At 45.6% G+C, this 27,704-nt stretch overlaps 1 protein-coding gene across 1 annotated transcript; it reads left to right on the forward strand.

The window, feature by feature from the left end:
* The first annotated feature begins 501 nt into the window (after nucleotides 1-501).
* On the forward strand, nucleotides 502-27,583 carry PSAT1 (phosphoserine aminotransferase 1). Its single transcript, XM_010952790.3, has 9 exons — nucleotides 502-656; nucleotides 4,041-4,101; nucleotides 5,061-5,130; nucleotides 6,869-7,074; nucleotides 7,829-8,001; nucleotides 9,575-9,744; nucleotides 16,387-16,515; nucleotides 25,552-25,689; nucleotides 26,465-27,583. The coding sequence occupies exons 1-9, from the start codon at nucleotides 597-599 to the stop codon at nucleotides 26,568-26,570; spliced, it is 1,113 nt and encodes a 370-aa protein (XP_010951092.1). The 5' UTR covers nucleotides 502-596; the 3' UTR covers nucleotides 26,571-27,583.
* Nucleotides 27,584-27,704: the final 121 nt, after the last annotated feature.

Genomic DNA, 27,704 nt, shown 5'->3' on the forward strand with positions numbered 1-27,704 from the left:
GGGCCCTGCTTCTCCACTGGAGTATATGGCGCCCATGGGGGTGCTTAGGACAGTTTGGTGAATTAATGGCCGCTGGTTCAAACAAATTAATCAGAGTCCAGCTCAGGGTCTGGCGAAGATGTGGTTAGACGTGGGTGGGGGTAAGGGGCGTGGTTTACTTCGCATCTCCCCCTGCAGCGGAGAGAAAGGGGCTGGAGTCAGGGTTGGAGAACTGCAACCGGCCTCAACAAGGGTGCAGAAGCACCACCGCAAGCTGGCAGGGGCAGCCTCTTCTCGCCGCCCACGATTCTCGGGCGGGCGCGCAGCCGAGTTGCCTGGCTGGTGCAATCTCCCGCGCGCCTTGCATTGATTAAAAAGGGGTTGAGAACGTAAACGCGAGGAGGAGCAACTGCTCCCGAGCCTCAGCTGGGGAGCACGACCAATGGCGATGAGAGCCCCGTTGCACGAACCAATCAGCGGAGGGCCAGCGACAGCGCGGGCCAATAGGGGCGCCGGCTCGGCGCTGGAAGAAGGCAGAGAGTCGGCGCCGATCTCAGACTCGCGCTGCACACGCGATCCGTACCCTGCAGCTGACTCGCAGTCCCGGCTGTCGCACCATGGACTCCCTGATGCAGGTGGTCAACTTCGGGCCTGGGCCAGCCAAGCTGCCGCGCTCGGTAAGTCCCCGAGAGCACGCTCGGGGAGTGCGGTCCGGGCGGGAGCAGGAGCGCGGGTGGCTGTGCATCCCTGCGCGGGGCGCCGGGATACCTTCTCCTCGCCCCGAGTCCCCCAAACGCCTCGAATGGACGTGCAAGCCAGTTCAGGATCTCTCGCAGGTGGGCCTCTGGAAGAATACATTGAGGAAGGAAGCTCCACAAGGCTTCCTTGTGCAGCTGTGCACCGCGTTGCAGAACTTGGCCAGCCAGGGCATGCTGGCCTGCGGTTCAGCGCACCTGCAGTCTCCCACGCCGTGCCTTCTCCCAGGTGGGGCCGGGCCGGCGGCGCGGCTGAAAAGAAAAAGCTCTCTCTGCGTTCGCCTTGCTGGGCAGTGCTGCGAACCAGGCAGTGTTGAGTGGAAGCGTGAATGGACGCTGAATGAATGGTGAATGGGGATCGCGTTGACTGGAGGGGATTGCAAACTGGAGGTCCACGCACGACCCCTCGTTGGCTGTAGCCAGCACTTGGGAACATTGCTTGTTAGAAATGTAAATTTAAAAGCCTTTAGTCCTGTCCAGCCTTTCCTTCCTTGTCCCCCAGAGACTACCTGTCCCTAAAACCTTTTTTCTCTCCTCTGTTTCACGCGTATAATTTTTTTGAACTGGCGTGTCCCCTAAAGGCATTCTAGTAGTCAAACTCTGGTAGGCATTGGGCGGCTCGCCCAGTTCGCTTCACTTTGTTCTGGAGCAAATGAATGATTCAGTTCTCCCCTGAGCCATAACTAGACTTTTTCTAGTGCAAGTGGAACTCACTCCCTGCCTTCCCAGTCCCCAACCAGGTTCCAGCTCCTCCCCTTCCCCCCAAAACCCATCCCACCCCACCCCGAGCTGTGAAAGAGGCCAGATCTCTAATGTGCCTTGAACGCGTTGAGCAGCTGCCCCCTCTGTTATAATTTTATTTTTCTATCCAGGATGACTGATAATATGTTGTAGCAACATGGGGCATAGCCAAGTGCTTTACAATTATCTATTGTTGAATAGAGTGGAAATCTCCCTGGGACAGAGCCTGCTCTGTGTTGTGGTAAGAACAGAGAATCTCACAATTTTAGAAGGAAAAGGACATTTTGCTTTTCTAGGGGCAGGGCTCACAGTAGCTGAGAGAACAGGGATTATTTTTTTCCTGGTTACTGCGGTCCATTTTAGGCGAGATTCCCTCCCAGAGCTGTGCCAGCGTTTCCTCTACCCTCACGGTTTTCCCCTCTCCGTGTTTTGGAGTCTTCAGTGTATTTGTTTAATGTGTAATCTGTTCGGGCTTTTTAAAATAAAGGTGATTGTCATCAGTAAAACAATTATTAATTTTTATTTCCCTGGGAGAATTTATGCCCCCATATGTGCTCTCTAACCTGGGGGGCAAATGTTGCTTTTTTATGTGTCTTCTTGGTTTAGTTGAATTACAAGTATTAGAGGAACTTTTCGGACTTTTTTTGGGCTGTAACCACAGTGAAAAGTATATTTCACAAGACAACCAGGTACCTGCACATAATTATAATTTAAACAAAAGCCTTATGAAATATTTAGCCTAATCAACTATGACATGCACAATTTTGTATTCTGTTCCACTCTAGTCTGTTCTATTTTATTAAAAAATTAGTTGTGACCCACGAAAGCGATTGCAATCTGCAATTTGAAAAAAGTAAATTCCGCTGGATGAGGGGTGTGCTTTATGGGTAGAAGTCTTTAAAAGTCTTTGTGATAATCTTGATTATAAACTTTTATAGATGTCTTTTCAGAGAATACTATCTGTAAGAGAAATACAGCCTAAACAGAAGTTCAAAGATGGCTGTGGCAGAGATGGATGTTTCTGTTACTAATGGAAAGGATTTGCTAAAGTTTATTTGATCAGCCAGTGCTACTAAGCATCTAGCAGTTTACAAAAACGATGACAAATTCTTGAACTTCCTTGTCAGGGGAACTTTTTTTGGTCTAATTCCTTACTGTTAAAATGTTTCTTTTTTTTTTCAGACAAGTTGTAATCCAGTTTAGACTATGTTTTATGAGGGCTTCTTTAGCTTGGATCTTCTAAGGGAACCTCCTTTGAGGGCAGGATGCTTCTCACCTATTTTGTGTACATTTTTTTGAGTTTTTCTTTCTCTTTTTTTACTTCGTGTCAGTTCTCTCATACACAAAGGTAGAGAGGGAATAGTATAATGAAATCCATGGATCCATGCAAGATTTAACAACTAAGGACATTTGCCAGTCTTGTTTCAGTACCCCTCCCCCATACCCTCTTTCTCCAGTTCTGTTCCTGGATTATTTTAAAGCCAATCCCAGATATGTCATTTCACTCCTAAACACTTCAGCATGCATCTCTGATAAGGGCTTTCTATTCTTCTTACTCAAAAAAAAAAAAAAAGTATACACACACACACACACAAATAAATAAATAAACAAACAAATAAATAAAGAACAGGTCTTTTTCTTTTCAGTGTGTAGTAATTTGCATTTTACTTGCCTTTGGGAAAAAACACTGAGGTGCCTCCCTAGCAAGCTGTGTTTTCTTGAGGGGGTGGGGGAAGTCCTGAGCCGTGTCCCTCCTCCCTGCCTTTTCTGGCACCAGGGGACTGGCCATTAGATGGGTCCCACCTGTCCAGTTGTCCCAGTAAGGTAAAATGCGGTTATAGGGTTTCAGTGATCTTGTAAGATGGGTCAAGGGGCTAGGCAGGGGCATACAACTGTCACCTTTAGAGCCTCAGCTGAGATTCCACATCTGCATATTGGGGATGAGAGTATCACCTTCATGGCTGTTGTTGGGGAGAGAGATCAGTACATAAATATCCCTGCCAAATCTTAATCCACAGCAGGTGCTTCATAATTCCTGCCCACCCCACCCATCCCAGTATACCAAAAAGATGGAAAAGTGAGTTATCAGTTTAATCTGGGCCTAATTGATTTTTTTTGTTGTTCTCTGAACCCAGAACTTTATGCTTTTTGTGCTTTTTCTTTCAGAGAGTTGTGAAGGGGACATTTTCTAGGGAATCAGAATTTCCCCAAAGGTCTTAAGTTGACAGTTAAGGAATTGTTATCAGAAAAATTCTATGCTTGATTTTTGTTTTTAAAGTCCAAGTGGATTTTTATGTCTAGGTAAATTCATGCCTTTGGAAAAACTGTATCTTAGCATCAGTCACATTGCATAATTTCACACTCAACTTGAGTGTAAGTTGCATCATCAGGGCTCTGGGAACAGGAAGAGGAAGGGAATTGGCTGTGGGCAGGGACAGAAGCTTCCTCACTGGCCTGGTGGGTGGATCCTCCGCCCACCCCTCGCCCTCCCCGGTTTGTATGTCCAGAGAGAGTTGTGCACAGCATATTGAAATCATCTTCTTTTCTTTTCTTTTTTTTTCCTAGGTATTGTTAGAGGTACAAAAAGAATTATTAGACTACAAAGGAGTTGGGATTAGTGTTCTTGGTAAGATTTACTTTTGGTTTCCGTGAATGTCCAGAGTTCAGAGAGAACTGATTTAAATGCAACATCAAACCTACAGTTTCTACTGAGTCTTCCTACAGGCGTTTGCAGATATATTTTTAAATTTTAATAACTTCCATCACATGTTTGATAGAAGCAGTTTTGAAATCAACATCAATGCTGGTGAGGGGTTCACATCTCAGCTTATTGTTCCATAATTAATTTTTGCTGTCGTGAGATCTGAGATCAGAAGATACTATACATTTGCATAACAGTGTCCAAACATTTACAACATTGCTTCACATTCATTTTACAGTTTTTGCTGTACTTACACGTGAACTCGTTAAATATTTCAAAGTACACAAGTCTTTTATGAAGATCTTGCATATTAAGTTTCATTAAGTTTCTCTCCCCTATATTATTGAAAAAGAGGACCTTTGAGTTTGAAATTTTACTTTTTTAAAGTTTAGCTTTCTTTTTCTTTTTTGGTAGTTTCAAAGGCTGCAGAGTGTTAAGACACCATAGGGTTCACTGTGTGCTCATTGCTGTTAATTTTTGTGCCTGTGGATTTGGCACATATTCTTAGATTTCTGTGAAGTGAAAGCACAGTGTGCAATTTTGTGCTGTTGTCCTAAAAGGCAGCCTTTGCACACGGATTCCTGTTTGTGAGAAAGATGAGAAAAATCAGAAACTGAAGGATAAATTAATAAATGGCTCATTCAATGAATATTGCCACTTGAAAAATTGTTGTGCTCTGACTGTAAGGCTAAACTGTTTGCAGTTTGAAAATCAATTTGGATTTTCCCTTATAGGAAATGTGACCCACAATTTTGAATGCAAAATAACTGACATTTCCCTTTATTATTTTATTTGTAAATTTTGTAGCTACATCAGCATTAACTTTTGTTTGTTTGGTTTTAAACTGGAACTTTTTTCCTTCTTATCTGTCTTTCCTTCCACAGAAATGAGCCACAGGTCATCAGATTTCGCTAAGATTATCAGCAACACAGAGAATCTTGTGCGGGAATTGTTGTAAGTTTAAAAATTTAAAGACAAATTTTGTTACTCTTGGTTGCTAATCCACATATGTGGGTGTCTGTTGCATTATTTACTGGACTTGACTGTCCAGAATATTCCATACTTAAAAATCATCTTTTTAAGATTCTCCCCAATTCACTAAATCAGTACATAATGTTTTAATCATTGTTAATGCTTTAGGGTCACCCTTGCATTATTTCATAGACAAAATTGGAATTGTTATGATTTCAGCACTTTCCCTTTAAATTACCTTGATAAAGTGCCTCAGATGGGACAGGCTTGGTGCCACTTTTGTGAGGAGCCTTTGAAGCCTGTTGCAATGTGTGTATTCAGAACCAGTAATCATCTGCTTGGCTTAGCATGCTGGGGCTGCTTCTGGGTTCCCTGTCATGTCGCAGAACAATCCTGTCCTTCATGGGGTGGGGATTTGGAATATCGGCCCAAAGGATGTGGCATTTGACCCACACAGCCGTGAGCCTCTCTGGCCTGGACTTCCGGTTCAATTTATGGGCTGATTCCTTCATCCCCTCACCAGGTTTCTACTTTGTACCCTGTCCCTAGCCCTCTGTTTGGTGCCCCACCGTCTAGTTCTTGGCCTCATTAACTGCCCTGCACCTGAATAACGTAAATCAGGAACCCTGCCTTGGGCTGGCGTCCTCCTAGCTGCTGAGCACTGCGTGGCTAGAGCCTCCTAAGACCTGCCTGCATGCTTTGCTGTCCTCCTGAGCACTCGATATAGGCAGGCACAGTTCAGGGCCAGGTATATGCACACCACCCTTCATGCGGGCCAGACCCGCTCACACTGCCCTGCCCTGTGGTGCTTTCCTTATAGCTCTGTGCTGGAGTTCTGTCCCCTGGCCTTCTGGATAACCTGTTCCCAAGCTGTGAAATTGCTCAAAAGCTTGGGTCCAGTTTCCATGGCCTGGTCCCTCTGGAGCAGGCCTTACTGTACTGCCTGTAGCCATTCCAACCATCATCTTAATTTTCCCTGCTGGAGTCAAATAATTTTGCTGTTAATCTCAATGTGTATCAGGGAGGTGATACATGCTTAGGCCTAAAGCATTATCCAAGATTCTTCTCCAGTATCCACTTGGTCCATAGCTTGGGCTAGCACGAACATACTTTTAAGGCTTTTGGTTGCAAGTGACAGAAACCCAGCTCTTGGCTTAAGTGAGAAAGGGAATGTATTACCTCATGTAACAGAAAAGGGCAGGACTGATTTAGAAGCTCACAGGATGTCAGGGTCTTTTTCTCCATCTCCTGTTGCTGCTTTTTTTATGTGTTAGCTTCCCCAGGTGACCACCTGTGGTTGCAAGATGAGCTCCTACAAGTTCTTTCTTTTCCTCAATAGAAACAAATCCTCTTAACCAGAAGTTTGATCCAAGGTCTCAGAACCAAACCCCACTGGCCAGCTTGGGTCACATGCTCATCCCCAGGAGCTGGGATTGGCCACCTTTGAACCAGGTGGACTGAGAGTGGCCCTAAAGGAACAGCGGAGTGTTCTGAGCTTTGGTCCAGACAGTAACCATGAGCTTCCATGACAGGGCCCAGTAAATATTTGTGCAAGGAATTGAGTAGATCAATGACTGAATTGGGGAAGGCAGAGTAGTAGTGGGTTTTATTGTTGTTCTCGTAGTTTATCCACTCAAGGTCAAGCGCTGGTAGAGCATCACTCATTCTCAAACTTTGACCCCTTGAGTTTTTATTTACTGTCACCTGTGCTTCTGCCCAGAGCCGTTCCGGACAACTACAAGGTGATTTTTGTGCAAGGAGGTGGGTGTGGCCAGTTCAGTGCTGTCCCCTTAAACCTGATTGGCCTGAAAGCAGGAAGGTGTGCCGACTATGTGGTGACAGGATCCTGGTCAGCTAAGGCTGCAGAAGAAGCCAAGAAGTTTGGGACTGTGAATATCGTCCACCCTAAACTTGGGAGTTACACAAGTAAGTGCTGGGAGCTGAGCTGGATGGTGAGATGCTAGTTGCCAAGTGGTCCCTCCTCAGATAGCAGGTTACCCCTGCCCAGGGCAATTCTTTTTTCTCCTCATCAGTAGTTAGTTTGATACCATTTTGACTGGATGGCTGTACCTTTAAGATAACTACCTGGCTGCTGCAGAAAGCATATTCCTAGGCTAGCAAAGCCCAGAGGCTAATTTGGTTTTAGGTATAGCTTGATCAGGGGCTCCCTGCATGGTGTCTCCCAGTCCTGGTATCTCTCCCTGTCTCCTCCACAGCTAGGAAAGCTGCCCCTCCTTTTCAGAAGGTGGCTGCAGCTGCTCCTGACCTTATATTGTCCCACATTTCAGCGCCTTTGCTCAAGTATTCCCAGTAACAGTCTATGTCCCCTGTGTCCCATTCCGCGTCAGTCATGTGGCCACGCCTGAGTTGCGTTCTACCTTCGGTGCTATGGGTAGAATTAGCACCACTGGAGCTACATGGGATGAGGGTGGGGGAGGCTGGTGCCCAAACAGGAAACTGTCAGTGGACATAGGATGGATGGATACTGGGTGATGAGGAAAAACCCCAAATACCCACCATGCCGTTCTTGAAGATTATTTGCCCCCAGTAACAACTTTCACTTGTGAACAGTCTGGGATCAGTCTTCCGTTGCTAGGGAAGGGGCGTCATTCCTGGTAGACTCCCATCTACCTAAGGGAAGAAGGGAGTAAACATGTCCCCAGCTTGTCTCCTGTGATAGAAATTCCAGATCCGAGCACCTGGAACCTCAGCCCAGATGCTTCCTATGTGTACTACTGTGCCAATGAGACCGTGCACGGAGTGGAGTTTGACTTTATCCCTGATGTCAAGGGAGCAGTGTTGGTCTGTGACATGTCCTCAAACTTCCTGTCCAAGCCAGTGGATGTTTCCAAGGTAGAGTGTAAAAGAGGCCTGGGTGGGAGGGAACCTGGAATCTCTGTTTGTCTAAGGGCATTTTCATGTACACTAGAACAGGGAAAAGCCGGCAGTGTTGGTTGTCAGAATGTTTATGTCCTGACATTCCCAGCCCTGTGTTAATGATTAGCCCAGGATGACACTTGACTTCTTGGGGAATTTACCTGCCTCTGAGAGTGGCTCTTTGAGAATTTTTGGGTCAACACATGGGGAGTTGCTTGCTGTCTTCAAGGGAAAATTCACATTATCCAAGCTCAGGGGGGCTATGAAGAAGCCCCACCTGGCCTTGAACCCACCTCAGCTCCAAGAGCATCGACAGGACTCATAGACTTAGGAGCAGCTCACCAGGATGGGCAGTGGGAGCAGGGCACCCAGGTGCGCGCCATGGGGGCTATGGCATCTGTAAAAAATTTAAAACAAACTGACAAGTGTTTTTAAAAATAATTGAAGTAAAATATAGTTACCATAAAATTGACCATTTTAACTATTTTTAAGCATGCAGTTCAGTGGCATTAAGTACATACACACTGTCGTGCAACCATCACCACCATCCATCTCCAGAACTTTTTCTTCCCAAACTGGAACTCTGTCCCCATTAAACAACCCTAGTCCTCCCTCCCTCCAGGCCTTGGCAACCACCATTCTACTCTCTCTCTCTGTGAATTTGACTGTTCTAGGTACCTCGAATAAGTGAAATCATGCAATATTTGTCCTTTGAGTCTGGTTTATTTCACTTAGCATAGTGTTCTCAAGGTTTGCCCCATGGTAGTGTGTGTCAGATTTCATTTTTTAAGGGCTCAGTAATATTCTGTTCTGTGGATGTACAGTATTTTGTTTATAGCCTGTTTTTATTATCAGTCACTGTGCACTGAAAATTCTTAACAATGTCAACTGTTAAATTCTCCTCCCTGCCAGGCCAGGCTGTCCGCCTTCCTCCTACTTGGAGTGCCACTGAATTTTCTTAAAGATTTCATGGGGAGAAATGGGACAGGGTTCTGTATCGTACACGAAAAAATTTCCTGCAGCACCTTTAAACATCTTTTGTCTAAAATTTCTTTTCTCTTAGGCAGCTTGTCTCATTTCTGTGCATCTTCTGATTGTCCCTTTATACAAATATAAATGGCTAAAAAAATTTTTTTTTTTGGTTTGTAACCTAAAAAAGTTTTTTTTTAATTTAAAAAAAGTTTAAAATTTGGTTTCTTTAGGTTTGTAACCCTGTAGGACAGCAGCCTTATTTTAAAAATGGGCTTGGATGTAGTAAAAAGGTGTAATAGTGGATCTGAATAGATGCAAGGTCTTCACAGTGATGGGCTTGGGCTGGCCCCTTCATGGGGAGAAGGACCAGACAGACTCATAATCTGTAGGCTCTGAACTCACAAGTATTGGTTTTCTGTCCCAGATGGAGATTCCTTTAGAGAAGGGAATGTGCTCTGAACACTTAGAAAAGTCACTTCCTCATAAAAATTGTGCTTTGGAAAGAGATTGGGAAGTTTGATTATATTGATGAAAAATGACCAAGTGTGTCTAATACAGCAGGTTTTCTCCTTTTCAGTTTGGTGTGATTTTTGCTGGTGCGCAGAAGAACGTTGGCGCTGCGGGAGTCACGGTGGTGATCGTCCGAGACGACCTGCTAGGGTTCGCCCTCAGGGAGTGCCCCTCCGTCCTGGACTATAAAGTGCAGGCTGGCAATAACTCCCTATACAACACACCTCCCTGCTTCAGGTAACTCTCTGGGGTGTGGCTGGGGACCAGTGAGGGGGTCTCAGTACTTCCCATCAATACAAGGTGACTTTTTAAAGTAGGACATGATTCCATGAATCGGTGACCTCATAGCCCAGGTAGCCTACCAGGCTTCTTTGCCCAGCTGTCCTCTGCCTCGTTACTCTCTGTGCGTGTTTGATCAGCTTTTCTTGCCTTTCTTTTTGGGGTGTTTTTGTTTGCTCGCGATAGCCTTGGTGGTTTACCATTAACCCAAAAGCTTTTGCACATGAAATGTCATGCCTGCATCGCAAACAACCAGTGCAGCTTGGAAGGACTTTAAAAGGCCAGACTGCCCCAGCTTTCCTTTCTTTTTCTTGCTGAGCCTGCTTGAAGCTGGCTGCCCGGCATGGAACACACTGACTGGAACAAACACCTCTGTTTTATCACCCAGTCTGTAGGGGTCCTGTTAGCCTGGATTCCCGTTATCCAAGTGAGAGGGGAAGTACGATCTTTTAACTCTCAGACTCAAGTAGTTTGTGAAACTCTTTGTGACACCTGGGATTTCACAGTTGCCTGAGAGATTTTACTACTAAATAACTATGTGACCTTGGGCAGGTTGCATAACCTATCTGTGCAGCAGATGTCTCCAGGAATAATTGGTTGCTGTGAGGATTGAATGATGGATATGGCTCTCTGTGATTTATAAATGTTAGCTGCTCTATTATTATTCGTGTTTCTGTTGTTGTTTGTTGTTAGTTCTCAGAGCCTTACATTTTGGGGAGAGAGGTGGACAGAACCAGAGTTTATATTCATCTTTTCAGGGCAGCTATGATGTAAAATAGTGATACATTATGTATATGACCCTCTAAATCTCCCAAGCACCTAGTAAATACTTGGAAAGTACTTTTTTTTTTTTTTACTGAAGTATAGTCAGTTTATAATGTGTTAATTTCTGGGGAACAGCATAGTGATTCAGTTATATATATATATGTATATATATTCCTTTTCATGTTCTTTTTTATTATAGGCTGTTACAAGGTATTGAATATGATTTTTGGAGGTACTCTTCTTAGTCCCATTTTGCAAGTGAAGAAGCCAAAGCTGTACTTCTAGAAAGTGGCATAGCCAGGGTTTGAACCCAGCCAGGCAGCCTGGCTTAAGAGCCTGGGTATATGCACCCTGTACCTTAGTGCTCTTCACAAGCGAAAATTTCAGTGTGGGTTTGTGTTGAAAGGATCCCATCTCAGGAGAATCGATCACTATTGGAGTCCAGCTCTTCCACTTGGTCGGGTTTTCCAGTGATGGTGGAAGTTCTCTTATAAAAGCACATGAAGAGGGTCTCGGGCTGGTTCAGGTCGCTGCCCCATGGGGTTGGGGCTTTGTTAGACTATGAGGTGCTGCCTGTAGGAAACTTCTTCCATGTAATTTACCAAAGGAAAGAAAGGAGCTTTTTCAAAGCTAGAACTCTGAAGGGAAGTTTTGCTGGTTTTCCGCATGGCTCACCTGGGCCAGACAGAGCAGCTCCTCATTTTGTGTCCCCTCTCTCCTCGGGGAGCCGGGTATTCTGGTGCTTCCTGTGCTGGTTACCTGTCAATCCCACTCTTTCACCCCTGTGGAAAGTGCTTCTAAGTGTGTGATAGGGATTGGGGGCAGGGCTGAATCTGTCTCACCTGCCCATCTTGCTGCTGGAGTTCCAGGCAGTGGGAAGACCATTGATCACTGACCAGCTAGGAAAGGAGCACTGCTGTGCTGGGCGGTGCAGGACAGTGGGGGACCCTCAAGCACAGGGCCCTGGGGAAGGGGCTTCAGCGCCAGGCTGCACAGTGGCAGGAGTTGGCGGGAGCTGTTTGTCCTTAGCTGTTAGAATGTGCGGCCAGGGCCCGGCTTGCAGGCAGATGAGTGTTTTAGGGCGAGGCAGAGGCTCCCATGTCTCTGGGAGTGAGGAGACAGGGAGAGCCCTGGCCCTGAAATGTGGCCTGAAGGCCAGCAAATCCTGATGAGAGCCCAGGCTGGAGGAGCAGGGGGAGCTGTCGCACCCTCGGGTACCTTCTCCACAAGGTACCTTGAAGCACATTTTTTAAATGTCGTGAATATGTTAAAATGCTGTCTGTTAACATTAGAGTGAAAAGTCAGCAGGGATGGTGGGAAAGCAGGTCAGTCTGTCTAATGGAAGATAAAAATGTCTGAAGTCAGACTTGTTGGTGGCCCTGAGGGAAAGTCCCTCTTTCAGTGACTCATAGAGGGGCCCCTGTGCAGGCCCCAGCCCCCGGGAGTCGATCAGTCGGGTCTGTTGGTCAACCTGCTCACCTGGCGGTGAGGACAAGTGTAGGGGACGGCAGACACTCCCTGCCCAGAGTCTTCCTGCCTGAGGAGCAGACCGAGCCAGACATAGAAACAAGGGCAGGAAAAGGGTAAAGTTTCTTCTCCAGACAGATCAGAATAGTGGAAGTAGACCATCTCGGGGAAAGGATTGCTAATAATACTAAAACACAATCCTATAAATGTGAAAGATGAAAGAGATTGGGTTAAGTGCATTCTGACCCAAGACACCCCTTGATATCTTGTTTTCTTTTACTCCAAAAGAAGAGAAAAGGCAAAAATTAAAAGTCTGTAGTTTCCCTAAATCCATGACTTGAGAAGTTTCTATTTCATCTGGGCTACTTAAGCATTCAAGATTAGGAAGTTGTAGCTCCCCCCTGAGAACAAGCAACAAATGTAGAGAGAAGATTTGTGCAAAACACCCTCCACCATCCCTGGATGTGAGCTGATGAGGCATTCAGAACCCTTCAGAATTTGTAACACATGAAAGTCCTTGAAAAGTTCTCACATTTGAAAAGAAGCTTTTTTTCATTCATTCATTCATTCATTCATTCATTCTTCTTCTTCTGTTTTTTTAAAATCGGAGCCAAATGACCATAGGCCCTGGGCGGTTTGTTTGAACTGAGCTGGACAGCTGGCCTGTACATAGTTGCCTGTGGCCCTGAGCCGTGAATTGGGGTGGAATAAAGGACCATTTGGGCCTTCTACTTAACCCTTTAGTGGAGCACACTAAGCCCAATTAATGGACAAACAAAAAGATGCCTAAACTTCCCTTCTAACCCCACAAGAGAGTTTTACTTACCATTACTGACTGAACCTGTAAGTATAAATTGGCTTTAGCTGTATTATGGGATAAGGTAACTAATGAGAAACAAAATAACCCCACTAACCCAGGCCACCCTTCTTATCAGAATGGGAGTGTGGGCCTGTCCAGGAGGCTTGTTCTTCAGAACAGCCAGAGCGAGTTTCCCAGGGGAATTTCTGGCATGCTTTTCTAATCCCTAGTGCCCGGAGAGTATTTCATATTGCTTTAAAAAAATAACACATGATCTTGGCAGAGATTTCTGAAGCAGGCGGAGCCTGCCAGAGTAACCACTGTTAACTGCTTGCTGTGTGCCCTGACCCTTAACTGGGCGTCTTCAAATATCCAGAGCAGTGTATTTAATTATACAAATAGAACGTTACTGTACAGGCTGTTCTGCGAATTCTTTTTTCCACCCAGCAGTGTACTGTGAACACTGCCGTGCCGGCTCAGATGCCTGCCTTTTTTCCCCTTTGAATTGCTGTATGATATTCCATCGAGTGGACCTACTGTGATTTATGTGGTCATTTAATGGACAGTCCACCTGTGCTGGGTGCAGCAGGTGGCATTTTAGAAGCAAAGGCATAAATCAGTTAAAAGTGTTACCCTGGTTGTTAGTGGGGAGAATGGAGACCAAATGGCAAAGCTGTGTAAGCATTTTAGGGCCCGTGTGTTTTGAAGATTTTGGATTGCATGAGGGTAGAGGCAGGAGTTAATAATAAGTTGGGAGGGGTGCAAATAGCTGAGTGGCAGAGTGATGATAATAATATCATCTTTTTAAAAAAATGAATTGAAAGTCCCAGTCGAGTCGCAGGGCCAGACATCCTTCCACTCTGGGGGTGTCTGGTCTCCAGAAGAGCCTGCTTCCCTCTGAAGCATCTGCCTCACGCTGAGGCCTCATAGACCAAGGCTAAGGTTGCTGGTTCTGGGCAGTGTGTAGAGTGGATGGGCTTTCTGCTGACTGAGCTTGCTCACATCCCATTAAGATTAGCCATCAAGCATGGGCAGTGAGTCACACAGCAAGAGGGAAATGTCTGGGTGCCGAGGTCTGGGTGAGACTGTCGACTTGACCTGAGCCTTTGCTGTAGCCTTGATTTGATTAGTGGAACAACAGCTTGGGAACCCTGGGATAACAGAGCTGCAGGTCAAGGTGATGCTTGGCCTCTGAAAAGCACTGTCAGTGAATAGGCAGGTGCATGCATGTGACTCTGCTTGGATAATGTGGCAGGGTGTGTTTCTGTGGTTTGTAGAGAAGTGAGCCATTTTGAATTAGATGGAAATTCTGGAGAGTCTCATGGAACGGAGGAGTCCAGGGCAGCATCGTACCTGGAACACAAACGTGCCCACATATGTGCATGTGTGTTGTGATGCCCCATAGCAGCTGCTTCTGGCAGCTGTGTCTGTGAGGCCTGGTGCCAACCTGGCTGCCCTGTTAGCAGGTGAGATAGTGGTTGAGGGTCCTGGAGCCCCTAGGAAACCAGAGGCCTTTGTTACTGTGAAAAGAACTTAGGCTTTGGAGTCAGGACAACTGGGGTTGGAATCCTGACTTTATCAGCCACTTGTGGGCTGACTTTAGCCAAGTCAAGCTCTCTGAGCCTGTTTCCACATCTGTAAAATGAGATGGCAGCTCTGACCAGATTATTTTGATCAGTAGATGGGAGAGCAACTAGCAGGGTGCCTGGCCCATGTTCCCTTCTCTTACTTTCTTTTTTCTCCTTTGTCCCTCTAACTTAGTCTTTACCTAGAGAGCTACCTCCGAGGCTATAAATTATTCAGGGGCTGTGTTCTGCTTGTTCTCCCTTCCCTCTACCACTCACTGCCGGTTTTCATTCCTCCCAGCGCTCTATGGTGTACTGGGCTGGAAAAGCTTCTAGAGAGGCTATCACGTGGGTCTGAGTGCTGGCGACTCTCTGCCCAGTGCCCGCTGGGCAGCCCAGTTTTGGCGTCTGCTACCTTCTGGGGGTAGAAATGCGTGGGTTCTCTGCCCACCTGGAGGCAGTGAATGAGCCAGTCAGTATCTTGGGACAAAATCCCTAGGACAAGCTTCTGGTGTTGGAACATTTTCCAGACCCAGTGATTTCCCCCGCCTCCCCCCTACTCTGTCACCTTCATGGTGTTAAAAGGCTCAGGGCATTAATAAATGAGGAGACAGTGGTGTCCAGGGGTCATCACCCCACATCTTTGCTGGGCGTTGATGCCCAGCAGCTAAGTTTACACAAATTCCTGTAGGGGACCTTTAGTCCCACTCGTGGAGAGAGCATAGTTGAACACTGACCTTCTCCAAACTTTCAGCTCAAGGAAGATGGTGTCTTTTCCCTGGGAGACCTCTGCTCTGGCCCCATGGGCATTCAGTGAGGCATGCACGGAGCCCTCAGCACCTTTCTAAACAGAGGGACTTTCAGCAGATCACTGTTCTTCAGTGGCGTATGTGTTGGGCTTACTTTTGAGCACTTAACTAGTGAAGATACTACTAACTACACCTCCCAAGTGCCGGGTCCTGCACCAGGCACCTCACCCAACCCATTCCCTGCAGTCCCCACAAGAGCTCTGAGTTGTACAGGTGACAGACTTGAAATCTGGGCTCAGAAAGGGATGTTCCCAAGCTCTGTGAGGGGCTGAGGCGCAGCAGGTCCTCGTGGAACCAGGGACCCGAATCCTACCCCATCTGTTCTCCTATACCTCAGATGAGCCCCCCTTCAGATGCCCTCTGGGGCTCTCACCTCCTATCTCACAGTGTCACCAACACACAATTCTTCCTCTTCTCACTCCCAGCAGAGGGCTCTGATTGGTCCAGCTAATTCCCCTGCCCAGCTTTGAGACCAGGGGAGCAAGGGACCCTGCTGGGGCTTCTGTAGGGTGGGAGGGTGGAGTTAGGAAGAGCAGGGCAGCTGAAATGCTGGGTGTCCACCGTAGGCTGGTAGGTCTCTCTGTTTCCAAATGGGAAAGTTGAGGTTTGGATTCCCACAGTGACTAATCCCAGGTAATCTGTTTAGTAAGTGGCAGCACAGGGACTGGAGTCAGGACTCTGACCCACAGCCCAGGCTCTTAGCAGCACGCCACCCTGCATCCGCCAGGTGGAGGGCCCTGCACCAGGGCTGTGGGGGAGAAAGGGTTAATACTGGGCCTCCAGCCTTCCACGACTGTAGAGTCTGAGGATGCTTGTGGCAGGGCTAAACTGTCACCAGGTGTGGCGTGTTCCAGGTGTCCTGGAGAGTTTGCATTAGGGCTTAGGCTGGACAGTGGGGACCAATGTGACCTCCAGTGAGGAGTCTAATTAACCCTCTTTTCTGAAGGGCGCTCAGGGGCCTAGAGTTGGGTTGGTCTTAGTTTTTGCTTCATGACACCCTCTTGCCCTTGGTCCTCACATGGCCTGATTTCATCTTGTCTATGTCTAATGGTGTCTCCTTTTTTTTCACTTTTTTTTTTCCTAGTGGTGTCTTTACATCTGTTTTAGTACAACTTCAGGCAGTTTGCTTGAATGTCTCTCTACTTCTGCAAAGCTGAACTAAATGAATGTATGTATTTTTTAATCTTTATTTTAGCATCTATGTCATGGGCTTGGTCCTGGAGTGGATTAAGAACAACGGCGGTGCAGCAGCCATGGAGAAGCTTAGCTCCACCAAATCGCGAATGATTTATGATATTATTGATAATTCTCAAGGATTTTACGTGTAAGTCAATGGGTTTTTTTTAAATCCCACATTTTGCCACTTGTGAATTTACAAATGCATATGTGCTGTGTCCTCTTGGAAAAAGGGTGCAGCCATCCTGTTGAAGTCCCCAGGAGCACGAGAGACATCAATCACCCAGGGGAAGAGTCTGAGTTCATCCCCAGGCAGACCCCTTCTCCTGCTGCCTGCTTCCTCTCTTGTCCCCTGGGGGGCAAAGCACACATACTTGCTGGAAGCTCTCCTCTTTAGCTCAGGACTCTGCTGGAGACCTCAGTGTAAATGCCCCCTCCTGGCCCCTCCCTTGGGTTGTTTACTCTTTGGGGAAAGTTTACTGTTTCCCTTATTACAGGACAAACGCTCTCATCCCGGCCCGCAGTTGGTGAATGGAATTGGCTGTGGTCTGAGTTGACTCCTAGTTAAACGTTTTTGTGACCAGTTGTTTCATGAACATGTGTTGCCCGCTGGACTGGTGCCTGTGAGGGGTACAGAAAATGTATGGGCCTTGGACTTGTCTCCTAGGGCTGCCGGAGGAAAGTGCCACTAACACGGTGATTTAAAACAAGAGAAATTTGTTCTCACGGTTCTGGAGGCTGGATGTTCAAAATCAAGACGTCAGCAAGGCTGTACTTCCTCCAGAGACTCTAGGGCAGAATCCATTTCTGCCTCTTTCAGATTCTGGGGGTTCCAGGCGTTTCTTGGCTTGCAGCTGCCTCACCCCATGCTCTGCCCCTGCCTTTGCATGGCCTCCTTTCTTGTATATCTTCTCTTCTGGGTCATCGGCTTTAGGGTGCCCCCCTACCAGATCATCCGGGATGATTTATCTCATCTAGAGATCCTTGGCTTAATTGTAACAGCCAAGACCCTTTTTCCAAGTAAGTCATGTTCACAGATTCTGGAGGTGAGCACGTGGATAAAACTTGGCAGAGGCTGCCACTCAATCCCCCACAATGGGCTTCTTTCCAAAATGCCAGATGTGAAATACCAGTAGAGTGTCTGGCACAAGGGGCTTAATAGATGATGTTTTCATTTGCTTTTCCTCTCCTTCAAGGTAGGGATAGCTGTATGAGGACCAGACGTGATGATGCTATGTGTGCATGCGTGTTTATACAGCCACATGCGTGAGCACTTACCCCATTTACCACGCCAGGACCCAGCTTTTAGTGGCCTTTACTCTTTGGAGTTCAGTGAGTTGTAACAAAAATATCTGGCTAACAAGAACAAGGGAATTCCCACTCTCTTTTGAGAATTTAGTGGGCCACATAGGACAGAATAAAATGATGCCGCAGTCCTAACTTAGAATTGTGTATTTTTCCCAGGACATGCTAACACATCCCCATAACCATCCCTGGTTAGGGGTTGGGGGGTCTTTGGGGGCAGCACCTTACTGCTGCTGCCACTCTGCCCTTAAATGCTTGTCTGCTCCTGCGAGTTCCTGGCCTGCTGTGACCCTCCAGCCACAAGCCCTCAGTAAGTCCAGCTTGGCTGAATGCCTTGACCTTTGGGGTCCTCTTCCACATGCCATCTGGGGGAAGGGTACAGACTATGCATTTCTGCTTGCTCTGTGATTCTGTGCACCAGAGGCAAGTGCAGGCTGGGAGGCTGGCCCTGGGGAATTTTCCACCTCAGACCCCGATGTGTGAGTGGGGAGGCTAGGGTGCTCCGCTGGCACTTACTGGAGCCATTTTAACTCGCATGACTAGCAGGAGATGATCCCAGGAGTTCACAGCCAGAGGCTAAATAGCGAGGCATGAGCTGGGGGCAGGAAGATACGGCTTTAGCTGGAGGTGAAGGGAGGGCTTTTGGATGAATTTGAACCTTGGGCATGAACAGAATGAGGCAGAGAAGAGGGCAAAATTACTTTTTTTTTTCAATTTTGTTTTCCAAAATTACTTTTAGGAGTTTTCAGAAAGACAAGGAATGGCCCTTGCCAAGGCACTAAGGGAAGAAAGTAGTGTGTTTGGAGAGCAGAGAGTGGGCTGCCTAGAGGGCATGGCTTGTGTTGGGAATGGAAAGAAAGTCTGTGGAAAGGTCTGAAGATATGTTTAATTCACCAGTTCATTTATCCATTTGTCTGCCTGATACCCATCCATTTGTCCATCTATCCATCCAGCAAATGGCACCACAGCACGGCTCTGGGCTGGCCTTGTGCTAGGACCCGGAAAAAGTCATCTTCCTGACTCCCAAAGAGCGCTCGGAACCCAATGTGAGTGAAAGCCCTTGGCTGCTATTGTGGATAGGAGACCAATTTTTCTAGTAGCTTTTGTCTCCATGTATTTCCCAAGAGATGCGTAGGCACAAAATGGGAGGACTGAAAGAACGGTGATGCCTCCAGAAAAAGTCCAGGAAATTAGAAACAAAGTGTAGAAGGGACACTGGGAATGCCCTAATGCTTTTCTGCCCCTTGAGGTCCTTCAACTCCAAGCACCCAAGCTGGCACTTCGAGGAGGCAGCCTGCTGAAGCCAGTGTAGCAGGCAGGTTGTCTCCTGGGGAATCTGATCACCTTCCCACACAAAACTCCTCATTCACTTATGAACAGCCTTCACCCCAAACTTGCATCGTCTTCTGAATAAATCTCTTTCTGGAGAACTTCCACTCCCCTGCTGGGCTGCCTGCCCGGAAAATGTCATCCTGGCTCACGGTGTTCCTGTGGGACCTTGTTACCAGGGTCTAGAGTAGGCTTTGCGCCCTGTCTCCTCAGCATTTGCAGTTGGACGCCCACTGGCTGTCCCTGGATGCACTTGGGTTTTTAGGAAATTCTTCCCTGTAGAAATGTGGCCCCGAAGGCAGGGCGGGGCAGGGGGTGAGGGGTGAGCAGTGTTTAAGAGGAATACCAAGTAACCTAGAGTTGGAATTTGCCATCCAACATCACATTTGCTCTTCATTTTTGTCCCCTCTTTGGTGACCCCTGACTTGTAAGGCAGCCCCTTTACGGAACACAGTTCTGGGTGGTTTGCTTGAGGTTGTACCAGCTCTGCCAGTGACCCTGGCCTGTAAGTCTGGGACTTGAGAAGGCTACCACTGAAGTCCCTGCATTCATTCCATAGCCTCACCATCCCCATGCGCTGGCTGGCTGTGAGCTGAACCCACTTGGGCAGTTTAGCACCTTGGCCTTAGAAGCCCCACTTTGCCTACTTGCATGTGGCCTGGGGCGAACGTCCTAGTAGCTCTAGACTCAGTTTTCTCATCTGCAATTTGTCCGTAATATCTTATGACTGTCATGAAGATTAAATGAAAATGCATGTGAATAAGGAATATATACAGTAGAGGTTAAGAACATGGGCTCTCCCGCTGGTTCATTGTGTCAAGCCCCAGAAACCATACTTGGCACAGAGGGAGCATCCATTAAGAGTTAGCTCTTAATATTATTTGTGGTTATTATGGAAAGCACTTAGGATGATCCTGACATGCAGTGTTTATTTGATATATGTTAGATATTAATTTTAATATGACAGAGAGGTCCAAGGGATGGAGTCCAAATCCAGATCTGAGGTCACCTTTTCTCTCCACCTTCATGTGGGGACCAGGCCTTAGGAAAGGGAAGGAGGCACATGATGGTTCTAGTGACAACCGGAAAATAAAATGAAGCAGGCTGGGCCCCTGGCGCTTTATAGGTATTAATACATTTTTTTCCTTTTCATCAATTTTTGTTTGTTTGTTTTTTAATTGAAACATAGTTGATTTACAACGTTGTGTTAGTTTCTGGTGTACAGCGTAATGATTCAGTTATATATTTATTCTTTTTCATATTCTTTTTAAATATAGGTTATTACAAGAAACTGAATATAGTTCCCTGTGCTGTACAGTAGGACCCTGTTGTTTATCTGTTTTATATATAGTACAGATATTAATACATTTTATTGTCATCACGACCCTGTGAACAGACAGTAAGCCTATTTCACAGCAGCACAGACAGGTTCAGGTGCAGTGAGGAGGTGGGATCAGATAGGGTATGAACGTGGGGAGGGTCACAGAGGGCTGGTTCCAGAGCCTTTAACTACTACTCTAAGGAAACAACAAAAATCATAGATAATGTGACTTTCTACTCAAAATGCAGGAATCAATGGAAAAATGTAGAAATGATCAAGTTCAGAATTGTGATCAGTTACATTTAAATACATAAAACTCAGTTACTTTCCCATACTCCAGAAATAACAATAAAAAACAATGAGAAAATATCTCATTCACGAGAGTCATGAAAGTTAGTAAATATCTAGAAATAAATTCAGTGTTCATCTGGGAAAGTTAATGCAAATGAAATGAAAAAAATTTAAACGTAGATATTAACATTAGTAAAGTGTAATGTGAACATATGATCTATTAAAATACTATGAAGCCACTGGCAGAAAGAGTAGATCAATGGAAAAGTCCAGAAACAGGTACATGTTTACTTGAGAATTGCATTTTGAATTAAGCAAAAAAGCATGTTTATAACTGATTGAAGCATTGATAATTCATTTAAACAAAAATTAGAGTTAAATATTTGCATCACACTATACACAAATTCTAATCATTTGGAAAAATGCAAATGCATCTAAATGCAAGAAACAGAATACAGGAGAGAATTTCTAAGTATAGGGAGTACAGAGACCTTCCTAAATACTCCATAAAGCTCAGAAGCCATAAAGTAAAAGACATTTAATTACATGCAAATTAAAACTTTTCTACAGTTCATACAATTCGGTCTTGAACATTATAAACAAAACAAAATGACAGACACGAGAAAAATTTGGTAGCATGTAACATACAAAGTTTACTATTCTTGATCTAGGCAAGAACCCACAAACTAATGAAAAAGAATCACCAAATTAAAAAAAAGGCAAGGGGTGGTTTCTAACAGTATGAGCAAACAACTCTGAAGAAACAGCTGGCTAATAGGCAAATGAAAAGGAGCCAACTTCTTTAGGAAATGCAGCTTAAAGCCATGGGATTTTCTCTCCCCTCTGATCAGCAGAAATTCTAAAGACTGATGACATCGGGTGTTGGCAAGGGAAGACACTGATGGTATGCTATGTATAAATTCGTTCAGTTTTGGAGTGAGGTTTGCAGCACCCACCGAAATTCCAAACTCTTGTTCTTTGACCAAGGAGTTTTACCTTCTGCCCTCTACTGGTACTCTGCCGGGCACAGAATTGTGCACAAAATCAGTCACCTGCAAGTCTGATGTGGGTTGCTTCTGTAAGGGGGGAATCTGGAGCTAACCCAGGTGCCCTCAGGAGGGGTCTGATGAAGGAAATGAAGGTCTGTCTGTAGTACGGAACAGTGTGTGCATGGAGACCGGTGAAAGTCTGTGTGAGCAGACGTGGGAAGATGACTTGGTATGTCATCAGATCGAAAGGAAAAAGAGTGGGAGTAGAAAAGGTTTTATCTATTATTCCGCTTGGAAACCCACAACATTTGTGTTTGTAAACACCATATATGTACATATACATAATTAAACACATATGTATATACACACACATATATGCATTTGTGTGTCTACCAAGATCCTGAAGCAGGCACAAGAGACTGTTCGTGGAAGCCCCCTCTGTGGAAGGGGGTGATAGATCTCCGTAGTTTTACTCTAGATATTCCTAATCATGTGCAAATTTAAAATTAATCTTTTATTTTAAAGCCAGGCAGTCAGGAGAGGCCTGGTATGGGCTTCTCTTACCTCAGGATGCACCTCTCCCTCTTCACGCCCTTGTTTCTGGAATGTCCTTTAGAGTGGACATCACTGAAATGAGCATCTTGTAATTGGTGGCTGACAGCCTGCGATTTTCAGTCTTCCTCCCGGCCCTCCCCACCTTTGTGAGATGGTGCCTTTCCCCTCATACTTACCCTTCTGGTACCTTGGGAAGTCCCGGTGTTTCCCAGTGGCCATTCTAGAACACGAATCCCAGAGATACACAGGGTTTTTCAGTCACATACATTTGGGGAAAACTGCCTTCCTGTGTGAATTACCCTCCTGGGAGTTCAAAATTCACATGAGCTCTTGAGATGATCCAGGAAGTCGAATTAAGAAACCTGTTTAGACCTGTTATTACAGCATTTCCTAAATTTCAATGCCCATGGAACTGCTTTTCCAGTAATACCTGTTAAGACCCACGTCAGCTTCCAGCATAGACACACTGAGAAGCACTGCTCAGACTTTGTCTGGAAATCTTTGCAGTTCTAAGGTTACCCGGCTGGTTACACACTCACCTGGCTCCATACTAGCCCTCTGCCAGCCCTGGCACCTTCTACCTGCCCCTCGACTCATTCCGGCAACAGCCCTTTCTCCCTCTGAAATTTAGTGATAACTCCAGTGGTGCTCGGTGGGGCTCAGTGTCTAACACACACCATTTGAACTATTATTGGAACATGGGAAGATGTTTTAAAGTCCAGATTTCTTATTCTATAATCTGTGTGTCTCTGAAGATGGGAGAAAAGAAACAGACTGGGAGGGCCATATGCTTCATGAAAAAAGGGAGAGCGTGTTTCTCCAGGGAAGTAAAGAATTGGCACTCACAATTAATGTGTATCTTCAGGAGTTTGTGCTGAGTTTGTCTCATTGGGCCCAGGGATACACATTTATATGACAGCTGGGCCCCTAATGGAATTTGAATTTGCTGCCAATGTTGAAACTCCCCAGTGTCTCTGGCTTGGTCACAGGTCCTAATTCTTTTGACCTAGAAAGTTCTTTGTAAGAGCTTTCTAGCAGGTCTCCCCACTCCCCAGCCTCTTTGTGTGCCATAGTTCTTTTTCTAAAACCCAGATCTCATTGTTGTGTAAACCTGATTGCTCCCCATCACTCGAGCATCCAGTCCAGGTCCCAGGAGTGCAGATCTGCTGGGCTGTCCACAGCCTGCAGTTCTACCCTCGACCAGGCACCCAGTACTCCAGCTGCTGCAGAGAACTTGCCCGGGTCCTCCATGCCTCTGAAGACTCAGCTCTCTGCCAGATGCTCTTCCTTCCTCTCACCCTGTCCTAACCATTCCCATGTCCCTTCCTCTGAAACGTTCAGCCTTCTCTCGGGCAGAATTACTTACTCAGCTCTGTGCTTCCACAGCACTGGTCCCGTGGAATTTTAATTCCCTCCACAGCCATCTCCGTGGGTCGGGAGCAGCTAATTCCCTTCATCTTTTTTCCCCTTCCTTTCAGCCCCATACCAGAGACACTCGGGCGCTGTGCAAATATCTGTTGCATGCCAATTTCATCTTCAATGTCTAGTTTTTATGACATCATTGCTATCATGAATACCATTTATTTTCACAATAGGACAAGTACCTTTGTGGAGGAGGATTCTGTGTAAATCCAGGTTCTGAATTCTTCCCCTTTCTCCATTTTTTCCCCCTTAAGTCAGATGTCCTTCTTGCTATTCCAGCTCTATAATTGGACCCTCACGTTGGGAGCCCGAGGCAGCAGAATATCGAAAGAGGGTAGCCACTAAAATTTTAATTTAAATGTCGGCCGGGAAACCTACTACCTATGAAAAAGGAGGGCCCAGAATTCAGGCTCAAAGCCTATTACCAGCTATTTGATTTCCCTTCTTGCATTTCTTCTGCCTGTAGATGTGCATTTGACTCCTTTTAACTTTAACAGGAATTATGTGTGTTTCCTCAGGGGTGAGCCTCTGGGGGCTTCCTCATGCTGCTTTTATTTGCTGTTTAATTATAATGAATCCCTTCCTGTAGAAGTGCAAGAATAAAACAGGGTGTACTTGAGAAAATGGAAAAAGCGGGTTATTACAGATTTTTCTTTTATTCCGGAGTAGCATGTCCACTCTCCTATTTGTCTCCTTTTGTTGTCAGTGGAAAATAATTCTGGCATACTTACTTTCCAGATCAGAAACTGAAGTCAAATACTAACCTATTCTATATGGAAATGGACTCATCACTCATTTTTGAGAGTCTGTACGAGCTCTGTGTAAGATGCTGGGAAAAAAGAGACAAATTTGTTGACCTGAACAGATCCCTATAACAGTACTTAATGTGTTCCAGACAGTGTTCTAGATTGTATTGGCTATCCACTTTTGCATCATAGGATACTCCAAGACAGTGACTTAACAGCTATCGTCTTTGCTCAGGATTCTTTCGGTCAGCAGGTTGGGCTGGGCTCAGTTGGGTGGTTTCTTCTGCTGGTCTCCCCTGGGATCGCTTATTCAACCGGAGGCAGTGGTCTGACATGGCCTCACTCACCTGTCTGGCGGCTGGTGCCGGCTGTTGGCTGGGACTGTTATTTCCAGCAGGCCAGCTGGGGCTTGCTTACACAGCAGCCGTATTTTAAGCGGGCAGGTAGAGAAGCTGCCTGCTCCTTGAGGCCTCAGCTTGGAAGTTGCACAGCATCACTTCTGTTGCAGTCTTGGCCAAAGTGAGTCACAAGGTCAGCCCAGATTCAAAAGGTGTGAAGAACGAGACCCCACCTCTTGCTGGGAGGGTTGCAGGAATTTGTGGCCATTTTTAAATGTACCACAAAAATTATCTGCAAATACTGGCTCATTGAATCCTCTCATCAGCCTTAGTGCTAGGTTCCATTAGCCTTCCTGCTATTTAATAGATGAGGAAAGTGAGGCACAAGAGAGAGATTTAGTAACTTGTTCAAGGTCACGCAGCTTGGGGCAATACCGTGTTCTAAGTGCTTTGAAAGCTGCTGCTCATTGTTTTTAAGTCTTACAGTTGCTATTAGGACCAACTTACTACTTTTCCTCTGCAGCCTTTTGGAGAAAGAGTCCCTCACAGAGGCCTGTGGCTGTGGCTGCTGTGGGTTGGAAGTTTCGTATATGTTGTACCACTGAAATCTCACAACTAGTCTGAAATGGAGGGATTATTAATATTCTCAATATTCAGATGAGGAAACTGAGGCTTATGAAAATTAAGTACAAGTCGTATAAGAAAATGCTAATGCACGTTCCACCTGCAAGAGTGGTCTTCCTGAGTAAATTATAAATGTTCTGGGCAGATCTTTTTTTTTTAAATCTCTTGTTTGCATCTAGGAAATGTTTTTTTAAATTTTTCTGTTTTGTTCATGGCAGTTGCACATTGCAGAAAAGTAGTTGGAACCATAAACATGTTTTTCAGATGTCCAGTGGAGCCCCAGAATAGAAGCAAGATGAATATTCCATTCCGCATTGGCAACAGCAAAGGAGATGATGCTTTAGAAAAAAGATTTCTGGATAAAGCTCTTGAACTCCACATGATCTCCCTGAAAGGGCATAGGTGAGTACATGTCCCATCCAGAAGCTTATCAGAGTTAGTTTAGTGTTCAGATGCAGAAGGAAACACACATGGGCACCATCTCAGCGTGGAGTAGCAGTTACTGTAACTTGTTGGGAAGAATCAGATCCTCCTGTTGCTTGTGTAACCCTTAGCATGGTTCCTGGGCGGAGAGCACGGCAGGGCCATGCCTTCTGGGGGCTTTTCTCAAAATTACCTTTGAAAAATCTCTTTGCTCTGACAGCACAGAGGTCACCCTCTTATCTCTGGTGCGGCTGGCACCACCCTGTTCAGTGTAAGAGCAGATCACTGTTGGTCCTGCTGAACATCAGAGAGAGTCGTTCATCCCACGTGTGCAGTGAAAAATATATGTGCTCACTCACAACAGTAGCTGCCAGCCAGCCCCCCGCCCCCCCAGACCCAGACTCACCGAATCATTAAGTTAATCTAGGCTATGTGTGAGCATGATGGTCCTTCACTGCATTAGGAGGAATTTCCTAGTGACTGAGATGTCTGACCACCTGTGGGGGCTTTCACATGGGAGGTGGGACACGATGGTCAGGTACCATGACTCCCAGGAGCAGGTGACTGGAAGGAGGAGTCGTCTTGATGCTAAATCAGATGCTTGCATTCTTTTTTGTTTTTTTGTTTTTTTTTTGATGGAGATACTGGGGATTGAGCCCAGGACCTCGTAGATGTTAAACATGTGCTCTACCACTGAGCTATACCTCTCCCCAGATGCTTTTGTTCCTAATGGCTGCATCTGTGGTTCTTCTAGGTCTGTGGGAGGCATCCGGGCCTCTCTGTATAATGCTGTCACCATCGAAGACGTCCAGAAGCTGGCGGCCTTCATGAAGAATTTTTTGGAGATGCACCAGCTATGAGCACACCCTCATCAACATATACTCTGCCCTGAACAATGTACAAAATTGAAAGTAATTAGGGAATGGCTACAAGCACTTCACAAGCACGGTATCGGTATTTTTCTTGAATGAACATACTTATGATAGGTTCTTTTTTTCAGAGAACAACAGCAACACATTCCACAGCTCTGCAAAGCTGTTGGGACTTAACCTTAATTCTGACTTGAACTGGAAGCATTTTAAAAAAATCTTCCTCTTGCTTTTCTAATGGTTACTAGCTTATGTGGTCTTTGCTGCTACTTTTTCTACCTAAATCTCATATTCAAAGCTGCCTGTGGGTTTAAGGATGCAAATTGCAGATAATTATGTTTAGAGACACACAAGCACACAGCATGGAGGGTAGGTGGGAATTTTGAGCCTTTGGAAAATGATAGCAGTGAGGTCTCCTGGGTTCCAGCCGTGTGGTGACTGTTTAGGAGTTCTAGACTAAAGAGCAAACTGGAGATCTTTCTTTATACTGTTATTATCATAAAGAGAGAAAAATCACATGATACTCGTTTCTATAGCAAGGTCTGTTTTTAATACCAAATAGTTTATATAGCTCTATGAATTCATATTTCTAATAACAAGGTTCTCGATGATATACGTAGAGACTCTGAGAATTTGTTAGGCTCCCTGACCTTGTGCGTTATAGTGTTGCATTCTCGACAGTTATGTCCCTCCTCCCCACATCCACTTCCCTTTTTGAGCTGTTTCACAAGATTTGGAAGCTCCTTGATTCACTTTTACATTTCTGTGGGTAGAAGAAAGGATGGTTGATCGGTTCTTCATTTTTCACTTATGCTGTTAAGCTGAAAGTGTCTGTTAGACTCCCTTATTGTTTGTTCACGTGACTGTTCTCTTTATGGTATTTGACCAGTGATGCTGTGAGTTCTGGAAGATCATTGCTGAAGAGTCTTTTCCCCTATTGTTCATCTGTGGTCAGTGTTTTTTGTTGAACATGTGAAGGACATTAAAGTCCTAAAACATCTAAACCTTTGTCAGTAAATTTGTTTACCTCCTTTTTAGGCAGTTTTTTTTTTTTTTTTAAACTTCATGCTGGGAAAACTTGAGTCTGAAAGTAGCATCTGATAAGGGTATTTTTGTTCAACCAAA

The sequence above is a fragment of the Camelus bactrianus genome, chromosome 4 (assembly GCF_048773025.1).
Source record: "Camelus bactrianus isolate YW-2024 breed Bactrian camel chromosome 4, ASM4877302v1, whole genome shotgun sequence".
In the NCBI taxonomy this organism is placed as follows: domain Eukaryota; kingdom Metazoa; phylum Chordata; class Mammalia; order Artiodactyla; family Camelidae; genus Camelus; species Camelus bactrianus.